Here is a 19,013-nt window from a genome sequence, read left to right as displayed (position 1 = left end):
TGGAAACAACCTACAATTATAACCACACATCACCAGAGCACAAAAAACCAAACAATTCCCTCCAAAACATCTTAAATAAATGATCCAGGCGCCCAAGAATACAAAACAGGATCGATTTATAACACATAGTTGTAAGTGCTATTGTTAGTGCTATTGCTGTAGTGCAGGGATGGTTAACTTTTTGGTGCCAAGTGCCTGAAATGTACATATGTGCATGTAAATGCGCAACCCCAAAATGTAATGTGAGCACCCCCGCTCATGCACCCCGTTCCTGTGCTTCTCTGCTCCCTCTCTCCCATTTTTGGTTTCCAGGTTGGTGCAGCTGGCTTTCCAGGCCCAAAACAGAGTGCAGCCTGACGCTTCCCCCCCTTGTGCCCCATTTTGGCTTCCAAGTTTGTGCAGGAGGCCTTCCAGGCCCAAAACAGGGTGCAGGGGTCACACAAACCCCCAAAATACAATGCAAGTGCCCTCCGGACATACGCCACACCCCCACATACACCACGCCCCTGTGCATGCATGGCAGAGATCAAAAAACCAGCTGGCTGGCAGGAGGCTGTCCTGGGGTGACAACTGGCATGCCTGCCGAGAGGGTTCTGCGTGCCACCTATATGGCATGTAGGTTCACCATCACGGCTATTGTGTAAGGAGTGTGGTATAGAGAGATAGAAAGCTAGCAGAGAATATCCATGACTAGAAGACACACAAAAACTCTCACAACACATGGTCACATTCAACCACAATTTCAATTGTGAAACTGTGAGCATTCAAGGTAAATCCAAAAATGCTAGGGAATTCCTGGAATTCCAGGAAGATTCAGACAAATCAGCCATCAATAGACACACAGAAATATACCATATTTACTCTTATTAAAAAGAGACAGTAAGAAAGCCAAGAAGGAAACCAAAAGACCAGAACACATCCTCTTCAGCATCCAACATCCAAATAAGCAGAGTGTCAGGCTTTGAAACCATCTTTGCATTGGGCCTCAAGCCTGCCACATATTGAAAAATATTCTGCTGTGGGAAATTGGGAGGGGGGGGGTTGTATGGAGCATGGGAGTTATATAGCCAAAATAACATTCCTTCTCAGAGGATTCTCAGATGAATTCCTTCTCAAGGTCATTGTGTCCCTGCACCTGGACTGACATGGATAGGAGGAATCTTCCTTTGTGACAGTGATTGATTGGGCCAAGTGATGGACATGTGGGTGCTGAGGCAGGGTCTTCAACTTTCAAATGGATGGGGAAAACCTGGAGGCTTTCAGATTCGGGTTTTCCCAGATGTTCCAGCATGGCTTCTGTAATAAATTAGAACTTTGAGGAATCTCTAGCCTTGGACTTTTATTTGATTGAGGATGCTATCTGGAACCCTGACACAGAGATTAATACCAGATAAACACTTAAGCAGAGAACAATATCCTAATCAAGATACTACCAAGGGGAAAAAATTACATTTCCACCAAAACTTGTAAGGAACGCTACTGAATGTTAATCAGGGAGCACAAATCCATACTCACTCACATTGATGATGTTACCCAGCATGGTAATGAAACTACTGCAATCAACCATGCTCAGAAAGCACCAAGGATTCCACAGTTCAACTATGAACTACTTACTAGTCCTCCTCTATTGGTACTACTGATGTATTTGAAATCACCAGGTTATGGTAAAAATATTAAAATAGTAGAACAGACTATAATTTTTGAGAATAAGTGGAATTTATATATAAATAATAATAAGAGTTGAAGACCTAATTTAAAACAATGGATTGATAAGAACTGTTTCTGAGGAAAACAGATTGCAATAGAACTGCACAATATAACCTGTGATTCTAATTATTGCTGAAAATAAATGCAAGTTCATTTATGAGGTGATCCTGAGTTGTCAAACTCTATATAACAATATTTTATTACCTTGCTTATTTAATAAAGCATTATATATTTTGGTTTCCTTGATTTAATAAAAAATATGTATAATTCTGCACTTCAATTTTCTTCCGTTCTTAATATGGCAATTTATGCTCTATAAAATGTGCATATTGTCCTAAATGTCCTTAATGGTATTGAGATATTTTAATAGGCTAAAAACCTAATTCATGGCAATTATATAAAGAAAAAATGAGAACATGATTGGAAAGAAACAGCACATAAATGAATAAATATAAAAGAAAAATACTACTATATGTCACACTCAAATCATAGAAATGAACAAAAATCATTCTGAGAATCAGGACAAATTATAAGTAAAGTAGTAGTTCTAAATCTATTTTAGTACTTCTAAAATAAAACTGTAAAGTCTAAGACTCTAAACACTTCCACTTTAAGGGATATATATGAGTGCAAGGAGCGTAATTTATAACAAATTCAAAATATTTCTGAATTAATCATAATCCTATCTTCTCAATTGCAGGCTGGTTTAGAAAATTAGAGTTAGGGGCCATTAGAAATTACCTCTTGGATATAAAATGACAAAATGGATTCAAAATGAAAGGCGTGTTTTTTTAGACAAGGGGAATACTGGGAATATAATCTTAATTTGAACAAGATTTTAACAATATCTAATTTGAGTCAAAAGGCCAGGGAAAGTATGATATATGTTATGTAAGATATGTAAACAAATATATCTGAAGCAATATGGATTGCTAAAGTAGACCTACTTGCTTTAGGCTAGAAAAATCCTTTATTAAAATCAACTTTATTAAGTTTCAAAAAAAGATAAAATACTAAATAAAAAGGAAAAAGATAAAAAGGGACAAGAAAGAAAAACTAATTACTTTGATGAAAGACAGCCTATCTGGCTTGGTTTCTACTTGGAAACCATTTTTAGACTTCTTCCTTGAGAAACATAAAAATGAAGTTTGGATTTGATGATTAGATCTGTTATGAGTATAGAAATATTGTGTTTTTTAATGTTTTATTATTATGCATGCATATTGCATATTTTTATCTAGGGTTAAACTTAAGAGTAATAAATCATTTGGCTATATAGATAGTCCTCAATTTACAACAGTTCATTTAGTGTAATTTCAGTTACAGCAGCACTGAAAAAGGTGACTTATACATGACTGTTGCAGCATCTCCATCATCATGTGATCAAAATTCAGATACTTTGCAACCAACTCATACTTATGACGGTTACTGTGACCTGGGGGTGAGCTGAACATGAGACAGTTCCTAGAAAGGCCAACAATATAAAATGATTATACATTGTTATAGATTGACCTAGAAAAGGCTAAAGGAACTTCTGTTCAGCCTGTAGAAAGAAGTGAAATGTGGCATTAGTATTTAGGTACATAAAACAGTGCCTTAGAAAAGACTCTCATGAACTATTTCCACAACTAGAAAAATAATACAACCAGAAATCACGGGTACAGGATGTAGTTAACAAGACTTTCTTTAAATATGATGAAAACTTCTGAAAAATCTTTCAAAGAAAACTGCAGGGACTTGTACAGGCAGCTGCTAAGAGTAAAACAAAAAAATAAAAATACCTAGCTTAAAGAAACCCTCCAAATAAACCTCACCTGACACTTGCTTGGGAAGCCCTTAGGTAATTGGGTAGTTACAATGCTAAAAAAAAAAAGGCCCTAGGCTTCTATCCGTCTCTCAACACTGGCTATGGAACTGGTTAACTGCTATAATAAGCTTTTCAAATGAGAAGATATAATTGTTCTGAATCCAGGCTATTTACTCTCTCCATTTCCTATGTCAAGACTATCGCTTTGCCAAAGACCACAGAACACATATTTGTGAATTATTAATATCGCCCTCTATATTCAATTTGATCTTCATAATATGAGACAAGACAATGTTCCATCCCACAATTAAGACTGAATCAGAGTATTAGTTAAGTAAGCATTCTTTAAGCTGAATAACAAAATTGAAGATATTCCTGGGAAGCAGACAGGAATGTAGCAATATGAATTACTTTCCTTTAGGCCAAAATTATCATCTTTTTGCACCATAATACCTGCACTGTGCCTTCCTTTCCCTATGCACATTGCAACAAAACGTAAGACCTCAAATATGTTTAGAATGTTCGATTTCCTGAAATATAGTATAGGTGATGGAAATGATTAAAAATACAGCCAACCAAACAACATCTATCCTGATAGGTTGAATGTGGCTGTTCAAAACTGGCTAATGCGTTTTAAAAATATATCCATCAAAATAGGCCGATATACTGTTAAATGTGTTCATTAAAATTTGCCAAAAGATATTGGAATTAGGAGGGGATAGGCATTTGACAAAATAAGCTTGCACTCAAAATTACACAGAATTATTACACATTTTTTCAAGCCTACTTTCACAGATCGGCAAAAAAACAATTAATTGAAACATAAAGCATTCTTTAGAATAATGGTCAACTAAAAGATGATTAAAACCTACTTGTCCATTTAATCTTTCCTTTCTAATTAATAGCACATCCCTGTGACAACTTTACTGATATTCTTCAAAGGCATTGTAGACATCCTTCTATGAGAAAGGATTTTAGGTAAACCGAACATTTAACTTTTAGGCAAAAGATTTGAAGAAATAATAGCAGGTTCTTCCATTTAAGCAAAATTATTTTAACTACAGAACAGCTCAATCTAGCAAGAATGGTTTTCTGGGGCTTTACCAACTATATCTGTGGATTGGGTAGCATTTCTCCAGGCAAAGCTAGCTCATATATCAGTTTCTTTCCTGGTCAAAGAGCAGATGACCTCTTTGGTTAGGAAGATCTTTTTATATATTCATTTGATACGCCAAATGCGTATGGATTGGGAGGCCCTACTCATGTTCACTCGTGCCTTATCCCCTCCCATTAAAATCACTGCAATATGCTCAACGTGAGATACCCTTGAAGATCACTCAGAAATTACAACTGTTACAACATGGTATGGCTGTGGCAAGCTGTCACGTGGTGCCCTCCTGTAACACTATTACAGGTAGACCTTGAATAACAATAATTTGTTTAGCAACCGTTCAGTTACAACAGCACTGAAAAAAATGACTAACAACTGATCCTCACAACCTATGACTGTAGCAGCATCTCCATGGTTCCATGGTCAAAATTCAGGCTCTTGGCAAGTGGCATACATTTACAATGGTTGAAGCATCCTAGAGTCATTTGCAATCTTCCCAGCCAGCGTATGTCAAGCAAAATCAACAGGGAAGTCAGATTTGCTTATCTAACATGACCTGCATAATATAGAGGCAGGACTGGTTGTATCCTATTTTGTCTGCCCATTTGATAATATCCAACAAAATCAGTATGCTTTGGGTCTCATCTATTAAACAATGTCAGCTCATGAAGTGTACTGTCTCTGTCATTGTATATGCCCTCTGGAACATCTCCTTCAACATGTACACAAACCCAATTTTATCTGCCTTGAAGAAAGCACTGAAGATCAGGTTCTTTCTGCAGTCACTGAGATAAGGCATAAAGAGTGCCTTTTAGTATGGTTGAATATTTTGTAATTGTCTACCCACCCTCCCCCATATGGTTGTTAAGAATTTTGTTTTAACTGTTCTGTTTTAAAACTTGTGAGCTAAGCAGGGTGATGCATGGATAAGTGGCCATAAAAACTGAATAAATGAATGAATAAGACTTGTCGCTATTTAAGATTGCAATAAAGATTTATATATTTGAATAAATTGTCGACTTATTCAAGGAAAATTGTAATAAACTCTACAGGAGATTATGCCACATAAAATGAAACTAACCCCACCCCCCCCGAAAGACAATATGCAACTTTTGGGAAGCTAAATGCCAACAACATTTAATCTAAATTATTTTGAAACAGTTGCAAAGCTTCAAAAAAACTACAAATAAAAAATAACCATAACAAAAAGCAAGTTAATCAATGAAAAAAGTCATTGGTCTTGCAAGCATTTTTATTTAAGTTAAGAACTACATTATTAAATCATAGCAGTTTTCATCTTCCAGACTTTTTTAACACCAATTAACAGTGTTATGCTGAAAATATTGAGGACTATAATTAGTTAGGGAATGCTTAAGGGTGGCAAATAATAGATTATATAGTCAAACAGTAACCATAGCCCAATATTAAATAAGAATCCTCACCTCTTTGGGGAGCAAGGAAATGAAATCTCTTTGAAACTGGGGTTCGATCACTTGCATCATATGCTTCACTTGGGTAGGTTCACAACTATCAATCAATTCATCTAAGGCAAGCAACTTCTCTGGTCCACTCCAACTCTGAGAGATACAAAATATACTTTTCATACTATTGTTTCAATACTTAGAAAATCTTTATAACATTTGAAAACTGTTATAATGAACTCTTGAAGTAAAAAAAAAATTATTCTTATTTTATTTAATCAATTCACTAATCAGCTATCTCCAATGGACTTAAGAGTGGAGTACAATTAATAAACAAAAAACAGCAAGAAATATTAAATCAACAGGCATCCTAGACTGAAACACTGTTAACAAATCACACAATATAAAACAGGGCCCTTTAAATGTGACAAATATCAACCCCTGTTTGGGACTAGAGCCACGTTTTCAAGGCTTTCTGGAACCCTAAGAAAGATCACTAAAATTACTAAAAACCTAACAGTTAAGCTGAAGAGAAACAGTTTGGTATAGTGGTTAAGGAATAAGGCAGGCAAGAAACCAGGAGTTCATAGTTCTAGTCCCACCTTAATAACAAAGCCAGATGATGCCATTGGGCCAGTCAGTCTCTCTTAGCCCTGAGAAGAAAGCAAGGGCAAACTACTTCTGAAATCTTGCCAAGAAAACTGCAGGGAGTTGTCCAGATAGACACTAGAGTCAATACTGACTCAAAGGCACAAACATAATAGTTATAGTTAACAGAATGTAAGCAAAAACAGACGTGCAGTTATACAATTTTTTTAAAGTTTTAAATAAAAAGAAAACATTAAAACAGGTGTTCTGTATTCATAGTTTTCTGTTTTCATAGTTTTATTCATAGTTTTTATCTGTTATCTACAGATAACAATGTGATCAAAGCTGTACTCCTTTGTGTTTTTGTGTGACATCAACCCAGATAACAAAGGAGGTGACTACCATTTTGACTTTTTTGAGAGCTTCCCCCTAAATGTGGGTTAGGCAGCATTACAATCAGATGAATTTGTAACTGGCTGACAAACTGTACTTAACATGTAGTCCTTAATGGAACTCCATGTATATGGAGAGAAGCATGCAGTTGACACTCTGGAGTGCAGAAATGATAATTAGGGGAATGGAGGTTAAAATGTATGAAGAATGGTTGCAGGAACTGGGTATATCTAATCTAACCAGAGCTGACTTGATAGCAGTCTTCCAATATCTAGGGGGCTGTGAGAAAGAAGAGGGGAGTCATTCTATTCTCCAAAGCATCTGAAGGGAGGACAAGAAGTAATGGATGGGAAATTTATCAAGGGGAAATCCAATCTAAAACTAAGGAGAAATTTCCTGACAGTGTGAATTACTCAATGAAATGGCTTGCTTCCAAAAGTTGAGGTTTTTAAGAAGAGATTGGATAGCCATTTGTACAAAATGGTATAGTGTCTCCTGCTTGAGCAGGGGATTAGACTAGAGGACCTCCAAGGTGCCTTGCAACTTTTTTATTCTGTTCTATTATTGATTCCTGTAGTTAGTTAGCAATGAAAAATGCCATGCGTTCAGTCTTTAAAATGTACTTCCTTAAACATTAGTCTGCAAATTATACTGCTATAATTAGATTGCTATATTGTATTATGATTCAACAATCAAAAAGTATCATTTGAGATTTAGGAGCACGTAATTTGCTCACTGACTGCAAATAAGGTCATTCTTATATGGACACAGAAAATAATTTAATGATATTTAAATCCCTGATTGTTAAGCATTTTATATGCTTGTTTTGATTGTATGAAAATTCTGCTGACAATTAACTGTCAAAATATCTGAACATGCAAGGTATTACTGAAATTACCTTATAATTAAGATACATATTAATGATTGAATCAGCTCACCCTTCTATACTCAAAAATAGGATAACAATTAACAATCCTATTTAAAGTTTGGCACAATAAATAGCTTTCTCTTTATGATTACCCAAGTCTCGAATGTCCATTAAAGATGAACAATTATGTTTCTTTTGTATTATGGGAATTCTCTATTCAGGTTTACAAGTATGAGATATACTTTTGCCAAATCTGACTCTGTTAGTTAGTTCTGAACATCTCAGGAATGCTGGAGAGTTCCTCTATTTAAGCACCCAGGTTGCATTATACTCTGCTCACCTTGGAGATACATCTAGTACATGTATTTTTTTCGGTATTTCTTGCTTTGTTATCTTCCACCCTTGTGACACTTCACCTTTTTTTAAAAAAATATTTATTTCAAGAAAGTTGCATTAAGATGAGATTTTTAGGAAGCAGAAATCCTATATGGGACATTTTCTAACACATTTAGGGAATCAAAACATGTTTGCAGTTTTAATAATATGCATTTTTGTTCTTGAATAATATGCATGTTCATTGTTTGACTGTATATTTTTAAAAAGTATTTTGGAATTATATAACTAAGCTTATTCAAGAAATATTAATTTTGTTACTATTATTCACAAATTTTATAATATTTCAATGTAGTCTAATAAGGATGATTGAATTTTAGTTTTTTAGAGAGTAGTATATTTACATGATGAACTGATATTTTTAAATATACAATGGCAGTAACTATATTCAACTACACTAAAAAATTGAAATTACAACATGCTAACTTCTATGGATGAATGTTATTGCATTTAATCTTTTTTAAACCAGTACTATACACAATGGTTTCTATATTAAGTGGTTTTTAAAAAAACATAATATATTGAGTATTTTAAAATAGAAATCTTTCATTTTAATTTATAACTAAGAACTATAAAACTTTAATCTTTTTGATTATATGTCATCAAGTCAGGGTTAATTCGTAGCAACCACCTAAGATGGATTTTCTCCATGACTATCTGTGTCTAACCTAGTTTTTCAATAATGCAACCATCTCCATTGTAATTAAGTCCTTTCACCTTGTTTTATACTTGGTACTGTGTCTTTAAATACACTTAATTAAATACATCCATACAGGACCAATTAAATGTGTACTACATTATAATGTAATGTTTGAATTTAATTAAAGAGGTGCGGTGGCTCAATGGCTTTAAATATGCTGGAGAAGGTCTGTACTCTAGCGGTTCAAGTCCTACCACTGCATGACAGAATGAGCTCCCATCACTTGCCTCAGCTCCTTCCATGCTAGCAATTTGATAGTATATAATGCGATGGGAAAATAAGTGTTTTTGTGTTTCGCCACATGCTCTCCAATGCAGTGTGATGTCATGCTGGTCACATGACTACAAAAACATCTTCAGACAGCACTGGCTCAATGGCCTAGAAAAAGAGATGAGCACTTCCCCCTAAACTTGGCTATGATTTATGGACAAAACCCATAGGTTTCAAAGGTTTTAAAACCTTTTGTAAATATTACCTTTACTTTATTATAATAAAAAGACTGGGAAAAAGAAAAAAAAGAGCAGGATACACATAACACATGGATTATTAATTCTGATTATTTCAAAAGAAGAGTAGAGAGAGAAAAGTAAAGTGGTGTAACTTTGTAGTGAAATATTCTTCATATTCTGCAGTAGATTCAAAAAAACCTATTCTGAATTATTACAATTAGCTAATTAAAGAAACTTATTATTACCTGAAACATTTTCAGCCATTCCTGAAGCCCAGTTGGCGGTTGGATAGATGTAATGCGACGACGTTGCTGTCCTTGACCATTGGCTGCTCTCAGATCTCCAAATGTAGTTGGTGTTGCTGAACAAGGCACAAGCCCAGTAGTGCTATGGCAGAAAAAATAATTAATTCAGATTCCAGAAATATTCATTTCTAATATAAAATTTCCTTTAGCAAGCTCAATTCTAATTATTTAAGCAAATTTCGTTATTATTAGCATGCTTTACCTAATTCCATCTCTTTTACAAATTCAACGTTTTGATAGTTTAGAAGGCTATGAAACTTCCAAAAAGCTGTATTTAAACCCTATAAAATTAAAATGTGAATCAAGTTTAGCTTAATTTATTTAATGGATGTTATCCAAAAACAAGGAATTTGAAGTATTATTTTAGATGTATCAAAGAACTTACACTGATTCACTAGTATTTTTCAGCTTCAAATTACTTTAAATCTCACAATCCCTGGTGTTTATATATCAGTTTATAGTCATCTGGGCATTGCATGGTAATATGCTGAATCTTAGCCATAAAACCTCAAAGTGAATTCATGTAGAAAGTGCAAACAAAAATAGAACAAAAACATAGCCACTGAGAATTAAAGAGAGCAACACTATAGACATGAAACTTGTTTTTTCATAAACAAACAAACAAACATGCCCCCTCCAGATGCACACTGAAATGCAAAAACAAATAAACCAATAAAATTCGTGAAAACGTGTCAGGAAAAATTAGTATGTCCAGTTATCATGGAATGATGACCATCCACTGAAACAGAGTAGTAAAAACAGTAAGGAGTAAAATATCCTAGTTGAGTTTTTTATAGCTTATAGTATGCTCAGAAAGACACAGAGGGCTGGCAATACTACCCAAAGTAGAAGCATAATGCAGAAATATTTTATTGCATCTTTACTTGTGAATAATTAATGTAATAATTAATTAATTGACCATATCATTATGTAACTGGACCACTGACTAATTCAACTTTCTTTTTTTCCTTCTCCACTTTATAGCTATCCAATCTGTTCTGGATTGTCCAGAAAATATAATTTTAGAATTATCTTTATATAAATATTAATCAAAACTAAAAATAAAATTGTAATCATCTTCCAGGTTAAAAGTACAGGTAGTCCTCAACTTATGACAATTAAGCCCAAAATTTCTGTTGGTGAGACATTTGTTAAGTGAGTTTTGGCCCATTTTATGACCTTTCTCAGTTTTTAATTGAATCATTGCAATTGATAAGTTAATAACCCAATTGTTAAGCGAATCTGGCTTCCCCATTGGCTTTGCTTGTCAGAAGGTCGCAAAAGGTGATCACATGACCCTGGGACACAGTATAAATATGAACCAGTTGCCAATATCTGAATTTTGATCACATGATCATGGGGATGCTATAAAGGTTGCAACTGTGAAAAATGGTTATAAATCACATTTTTCATTGCTGTTGTAACTTTGAACGGTCACTAAGCTAGGAAAAAATTCAAGTTTTAAAATAATTTTAACCTCTATGGTATGTTGTTGATTACAAGCATATTCATATGGACTTGCCTTTGAACAGACTGAATTATAAAAAATACATACAAAATGTTTGAATAGCAGTAATTTTTGCTCAGAAATTCAAAGCTTAAACTCAGTTTTTCTAATCAGTGCATTTATTGCTAACATACATTTGAATACTGAGCCGCTGATTTATTTCCTTCCCGGTTCTTCTAAGACTTAATTACTATATGGCTAAATATTTGAAAAACATTTGTGTAGGAATACTAAAATGTATTTAAAAGAAAAACGGCGCTATGGTTTCTATTTTCAAGTATTTCTAGCTAGAAGGACTTCAGGAAGTAGGGCTAAGGAAAAAAAAAAACCTTCTACTTCAGAGACTACGGTTACAGAGGCCAGAGGTCAAAAACATTCTAGATCAGGAGTGTCAAACATCACGTGGTGTATCAGGACTTTTCCCCCCTTTCCCAACCTGGGTGGGGGGGGAGAGCCAGCACGTGGATGCATCCGATCTGCGGGCCACAAGTTTGACAACCCAGCTCTAAATGGATCAGTTAACTGCTTCAGTGTATAAGATAGCTTTTTGTGTTTAACAGCATTATTTTATCATTTTTCATTACATTCTCCCATTGAAAGCAAAATTAGGATCTAATGTCTAATAAGGATGATATTACAGTGCAAATTATTTGATTTTTAAAATATAGTTAAATAAATTTAATAATAAATAAAATAATCTTAAGATTATAATAAGAATTCATTTGTATTAACTATTTTCATTTGCCTAATAAAAATTCATGCATTTTTTTATTTCATGAATACGTGTTACTAAATGATATGAAATCAATTCCAAATATTCCGTCAGTAATTCAAATCCAAAAAGTAACATTGCCTAATAACAACATTGTGTTCAAAAATGCATTCTTTTATAGGAGTATCTATATCCTCCCCCCAAATAGAAACAATTAAAACCAATTATGCTAGAATGAAAAAGTTCCCATATTTTTAATGTTAACTTCAGTCTCAATTGGCTGGCTCAATATTTATCAAATGTATCTGCTGCCCATCTTGCAGTTCAGGAAATTCTGAGTATGGTAGATGATTTTTTAAAAATTTCTTAAGAATTAGCAGTGTTAAAGACATAATTATGAATAACATATACATGAATATATTTGAATGCATAAAGAATTTAGAAAAGAATTTATATTTCAATAATAGATAAATAGCCTGTTAAAAGCAAGTTTTACAGTGATGCAGATTTGTACATGACAAAATGCAGCAGAACTGTATTTAGTTGTTATGGCAACCAGTTAGTAGTAAAGCTGAACTGAATGCACTGATACTGAAATTCCTGGCCAAAAGAAATTAAAGGGTTGATAAACTGACAAGGCTGGCTCATGATGGATGTATGTTGCTTTAATTTATAAATGGAACTCCACACTCTGGTATGGTTATAATTCAATGAGTCAGAAAGTATCATGCTGTTGCATGCAAGAATGTTATGATTAGCATCAGATATATTGTCAATTCTATATTCCAAACAATCCAGTAAACTGTTAAGTGTCCTGACCTGCAAGAGTCTTTGGATGGAAACAGTGCTATTAAAGTCTTATAACCCATTATTTCTAATTCAGAATTTAAAAAATTATGTAGTTAGCACTTAAATGTCAAATTTCGGTCCTTTGCAGAGAACTGAATTTTAGTTTGAGTGTAAACATGAAATAGGTGCCTGGACAGCATATGATAAAGTATCTGAAAACAGATGACAGTTTATTACAGCAAATTACCTTGTATATTCTGAGACTTTACAGGGTTTCTTTCCCAGTGAAAAAGAACGGACCTCCGAACCATGGTCTAACTTTCTTTTCATCTATAAAATGGGACAAGGGAAAAGATGTTAGCTTACCACCTTAAGGTAGAACTGTAATAAACAATTTATATTACTTTGGGGGGGGGCGGGGAGAAACCCTCTTTTTATTGACCCGTTAGTCCCTTTGAATGACCACTCTCTTTTATAATTTAAAAAATACAACATAAATAATTCTAACAGTTCAACAACCTTCTGTGCAATCTTGCATGCCACAGTTATTAGACTTCGAGAATATTTGCTATATTTATTGCTACATGCTTATACATTATAATTTGTCTTCTATAATCTGGTTACATAGATTTACAAGTACTAGCTTTTTAAATTGCTCAGAATGAAAAAAAATGCATAAAAATACAAAGGATGAAAATAAAATGAGATCCCCATTGCCCCCACTTTAATAACTTTCTGAAAAGGATTAAAATATGCTTATTCTACCAAGCCTTGGAATTGGATGGTTATGGAAGTCCTAAGGTTTTGTTTTAGTTTTTCGATCAGCTGTATTCTTTTGATATTTTTTTTTTTTGCTATTTCTTTTTAATTGTAAGTTGTTTAGAGTTCGAGGATTCCTATAACTGAATGAATAAATATATGAAAAGGTTCTTGCGTAATTCTTTGGGAAACATTTTATGAAAAGGAATCAAGGACATTAAATTCCTTTTCTGTGAGATTTTCTTTGCACTTCTAACTCCTCTTGACAGCTTTAATAAAACTATTTTTTCCTAATTCGAATAGTGTGGGAGGGGAGTGTGAACGTATGAAGATTTGACTCCAACTTCCAGAGAATATTTTTTAAAAGGTTTTGTTTTAAAAGTAAATCTAAAAAGAAAAAGAACCCAGTAATCAACATATTGAGTCAAACAAATTATTAATACACGGAGCGATTTTTAGAAACTTCTAAGGAAGCAATTGAAATTAAAACTGTGTGCAACAATTTTATAAAATACAGTTTCATTACTGTATGAAATTACTTAGAACAGGTTTATTAAAATCTATTCAAATTTCAATTTGAAAAGCAGCCATGACTTGCTACAGTGGCTAAGTAACATAGCATATATGTTTGAGCAGAATGATGAATGTAGAAATCAATGGATTTTATTATTGTAGATATTTTAAATAACTGCTATCATACCAATACTAATTTTCATATTGGTTTTTGAAAATAGCCTTTGTAATGTCCAAGGTACACTGCCCTTCAAAGCAAATTATACTTATTTTTTCTATTAAATGGATATACATTAATTATTGAGCTGGTACTGGTGCTTTGGTAATGATAACAAAAATACAGTAATTTTTTCCAAGGCTTTAAAATGTACTCATCGGCTTTCACCCAATGCATTACATTTCATTTTGGACAATATTCTATGTAAATTGTTCTGCATATTCATTTCACTTTCTCAGTATTGAAACTGTTCTTATACTTAACCTATCTTATGATTCTGGCTCATATGGAGCAGAACTCCGCATGTTACCAAACAAAACTAAAAACCAAAATGAGAAAACAACCTTCTTTACAAGCATGCCTCTTCTTTAAAAGAAGACACAAAATAACAGAAACCATATTTTTACCCATGTGCAGGAGAATAAGGAAACCACTGGAAAAGGATTCCTCATATTACTATGGACCAACCCCATATTAACATTAACATGTTTATTCAGGATTTTTTTTTTAATCTTTAATTTGATTTTCCTACGGGATAGCAGTAGTAAAAAAAGGCGTTCACAGAAAAGATTTCTTCAGGCAAATTTTGGTAGTCAGAGCTGTAACATAAACTCCCACTTTAAACACAACTTCATTGTCTCAAAAGTACACGATATATTCAAAACAGTTTCTATAGTTGCCAAAGAATGTTATCAAACTCTAATTTTCCTCAATATTTGTATTATAAACTTTTTCTATCCCTATTTAATCTAGATTGTGAAATATGCAGTAGCTCTGCAATGCACACTGTATTAAAAAAAGATCATAATAAATTATCATACATCATCTTATAAAGAAGTTTATTCCCTCCAGAGTAATCTAATGCAGAGCTACTACATAATGTAAAACATAATTCATAAATACTCATGAAAACATTTGAATTTTATAGAGAAGTATTACATAGTATTAGCATTATTATTTGAAAGAACAGATCCTGAAGCCTGTTTTCTGCACTGCTACTGGGAATGCACCAGGCACATCTTTAAAATTCCTCCCTGATGCAAATATTTACATAGAAGCAATAGAATTATGTTTTTTCAAGGGAAGCAGCATTAATAAATACTTTTGTGAAGACGATATGCAAAAGAGAATAAGGAGGGGAAGGTCTTCTTTTTTTAAAAAAAGCTTAAAGTGCTGAGCTGAATGTGAAGACCCATTTCAGTCGAAGGTAAATAATTTGATCTTCCCCTGGTTTCTCATGCTGATTTTAAAATAAAAGCATTTCGCATCTCACTGAGCCTTTTCGCTATTTGCCTTTATCCAGCACACAGAATTTTAAGCATCCAGCCAACCCACTAAGGGGGGGGGGGACCTCGGAGATACTGCAGCCATCTACAATGATACGGATTTTTCCTCCCTTCCTCTTCTGCCTAACATACAGAATAATAATGCCTCTTTCGAAAGCGCGCGAGTTACTTACTTTGTAAAAAATCATCTTTAAAGTGCCGTAGAAGCCCATGTTGTCGGTATTTTTCCCCTTTAGAGATTCTGTGCCGCCAAGTATCCGGCTGCTTGGTAGTCGTTGACAATATAAACCTTTTTCAGGTAGATATGTCACAGACTCTAATGTGGACATGCTCGGGCACGTCAGAAAAGGAAGACTGGGCAACAGAACCAGCAGCCAAACTCCGCTGCGATGCGAACGAGAAGGAAGCCCGCGATCCAACAGCTTCGCCCGGCACACATACATACATACGCAGGGGCTTGTCGGAGAAGAACTTGAGGGAATAATGAGATCGGGAGGGAAGATTATTGGAGGAGACTTTGCCCAGTCAAAGCCTTGACTGAATGGATTCCTCCCTCAGCGGCGCAGAGAGATCGGATTACATCTTCCCTCACGCTGAGAATGGTGCAGTCCAAGTTTCAGCAATGCAGACTGCACATCAATTACATGGTGCTCCGTTCCAAGGAGCCTGTGAGCATACAGCATGGGAAGGACTTCGGCAGGAAATTAAAGCAGCCCCATGCCTTGCTCACATTGGCCACTGGGACTGGGGAAACACGGAAACTCTATCGTTCCGAGGCCAATAATTTATCTCCCTCGTTTTAGGCAAGCAGAATAGGACTGGCTAATTCTAAATTGCCAGCTGCAGCAAACAAGTTAATTTTCTCTCATTACAAGTGTACTGTGGCCCTTAGGCAAGCTGTCTGCACCTATAAGCCAAATCTAATGGGTACAGAAAATGCTCCATAAAGTACAGTTAATTGTATAATAACCTGACATAAGCATTCCTTTTGGCAATCTCATTTCTTATTTGAGAAAAAAAAAATCTCATGACATTGGAATATTTAACATTCAGTCCAATCTTATTAAGCATCATCCACCAGGAAGATACAACTATTAAGCTGCAATTCCAACGTGAGATCATCTAATCACCTTAAATGTGGCACGCCAAAAATGCTTTCTAATTGCTTTTTGGTTAAAACTAAAATGAAAAATGTTTATTCCATGACTTTCCATGGTAACTGGCTTCCATCATACTTCTTTTAAAGTGTGTTTTTAAATTTGTATTCCTTCTTTTAAGATATACTAATTGTAGGCTTTATTCATAAAGTGTGAAATTAAAAATGAAAAAATGAATATTACTTAGAAATCTAACAATCAATATCTCAGAGGTCATGTGACCATTTCTCTTTCACCATTAGATACACCACACTAGCCTATTAAGAAGGGACATTCAAAGGGAAGGTTTGCATATCCTATTAGAAAACAAGCAGTGCCCTGTTCCCTTTGATTAGTTCCTACGATTAGTAAGTACAACTCACTAATAAAAGGAAGAAAAGGAACTAAGTTGTTTTTTAAAATATGTATCAACTCAGAGCAAGCTTCAATTGGAAGTTATTGATTTCTTATGTTGATTTTAAGAGGAATAAACAAACTTCTTCAGTTAACACTCTTGCTGGTTGGGGGATTCTGGGAGTTGAAGTCCACAGGACTTAAAAGTCGCCAAGGTTGAGAAACACTGGTCTAAGTAATCATGGACAAAGCCATGGCCATTGCTATGAAGAGCTAACTGAATTTATCAAAACACAGCAGTTCAACACCTATAAAAGGAGAATAATTTATACTGCAGGGAGATAAAAACAGTACAACATTATTCAGTATGTTCTAGATGCAAACATAAAATGATCAGCAGAAGTTTGCTAAATCAAGTAGAACTATCACATGTTCTGAACATGATGCTTTTCTCTACTGTTAATAACTGCAGTATGCCGTATGGCACTTGTGTGGAAGGTATGCTCACAGTTTCTCCAGATGGCATCCTTGCCATTAATACTGTACTTTCCCTCCCTCATACTGTAGTATAAAATATTAAGAAAATGCTTTTGATTTTTTTTAAAATACTACTTAACTTGTCTACAGTCTATTAGTTACTTGAATAAAATTCCCTTCAAGTAATTTGTTACGCTAAAAATGGTTCTTGCTTGTTGCTTTTTAAGTGTGCATAGAATATGTGAGTTGCTAACTTATCTATTAGTAAGCAACTCCACACACCATGATTGTTGTGAAACATTTGCATCATTCTGCTAATGCCAATCATAGGCAATGTAAGAATTATAGACATTATATATGTAAGTCATCGACTTACAACAGTTTGTTTAGTGACAAACATTCAAACTTACAACAGCACTGAAATAAGTGACTTATGACTGTTTTCTCCACTTATGACCATTGCAGCATCCAACAATCATGTGATCAAAATTCAGACGTTTGGCAACTGAATTATATTTATGAGAGTTGCAGTGTCCAGGGTCATGTGATCAGCTTTTGAGACTTTCTTATAAACAAAGTCAATCAGGACTTTGCTTAACAACTGTGTTACTAACTTAATTAACAGCAGTGATTCCCTTAACAACTGTGGCAAGAAAAGTCATAAAATGGGGCAAAACTCACTTAACGACTCTCTCGCTTAGTAACAGAAATTTTAGCTCAATTGTGGTCCTGTTGAGGACTATCTGTTTAACCAGATAACAGTGATGCTGCAGAGACTAAAAGATATTTAAACCATTTAATGATTGCTATATGCTTGCTTTTTATGCTATTGCTTAGCATAATTGCTTAGCATACAGTCCTAAAACAGTACAATTCTTGTCATATTATGAAACATAAGATATAATTATGTATATTTTTCTTCTGTTCAGTTGTGTACAATTCTTAGAGACTGCCTATAGTTTTCTTGCAAAGTTTTGCAGAAGTGGTTTATCACTGCCTCCTTCCTAGAGCTAAGATAAAATAATTGGCTCATGTTAACCCATTTGAATTACAATCTCATAACAATAGATAGTGGGATCCTGTTTGCTTTTCTTCCCTGATCAGTCACATCACCCATCCATCCATGTACCCTCTGAATATTGGAAATTAAGTATGGAATGGGAAGCCAGCTTATGTAGAACCTTTACAATTCAAAACCCTGATAGATTTTCTGGTGAAAATTTGATTTTCCAATAATATTAGAGGATAAAAAACTTGTTTCTATATTATTTCATGGTAGAAAGTTTAGAATAGGAGAGTACATATATGTACCCCAGGATAAACATGGGGCACCAATACAGTATAAGTTGTATATTGTATATTATGTACATACATACATACTACATACATATATAGATACATACATAATTCACAAATAGCAGAACCAGTTTGATGTAGTCTAGAAATCTAGAGACAATGAATTGTAGTCCATCCTCAAGCATGGCAGCCAATCTCTCTGAGACTACCCCACCTCATAGAGTT

The 19,013-nt window shown here is 34.3% G+C and overlaps 1 protein-coding gene across 4 annotated transcripts in view; it reads right to left on the bottom strand.

Moving 5' to 3' along the window:
* Positions 1-19,013, bottom strand: part of FBXW7 (F-box and WD repeat domain containing 7) — a 131,764-nt gene that overhangs the window by 25,666 nt on the left and 87,085 nt on the right. For 3 of the 4 annotated variants that reach the window (XM_087724311.1, XM_087724312.1, XM_087724314.1), the window contains 3 exons: positions 12,998-13,080; positions 9,683-9,824; positions 6,068-6,202 (listed from right to left, as the gene is read on the bottom strand). In XM_087724311.1, the coding sequence (XP_087580437.1) occupies positions 6,068-6,202; positions 9,683-9,824; positions 12,998-13,080 (360 nt within the window). Of the gene's footprint in view, positions 1-6,067; positions 6,203-9,682; positions 9,825-12,997; positions 13,081-15,698; positions 16,185-19,013 lie in introns of those variants that run through there. The other variant, XM_087724313.1, reaches the window with a different exon arrangement.

This window comes from Thamnophis sirtalis, unplaced genomic scaffold, assembly GCF_051295495.1.
Source record: "Thamnophis sirtalis isolate CommonGarterSnake01/CBP01778 unplaced genomic scaffold, rThaSir2_p1.2 scaffold_10, whole genome shotgun sequence".
Lineage (NCBI taxonomy): Eukaryota > Metazoa > Chordata > Lepidosauria > Squamata > Natricidae > Thamnophis > Thamnophis sirtalis.
The sequence above is the reverse complement of the archived record's forward strand: the minus strand, read 5'-3'. Positions and strand labels throughout refer to the sequence as shown.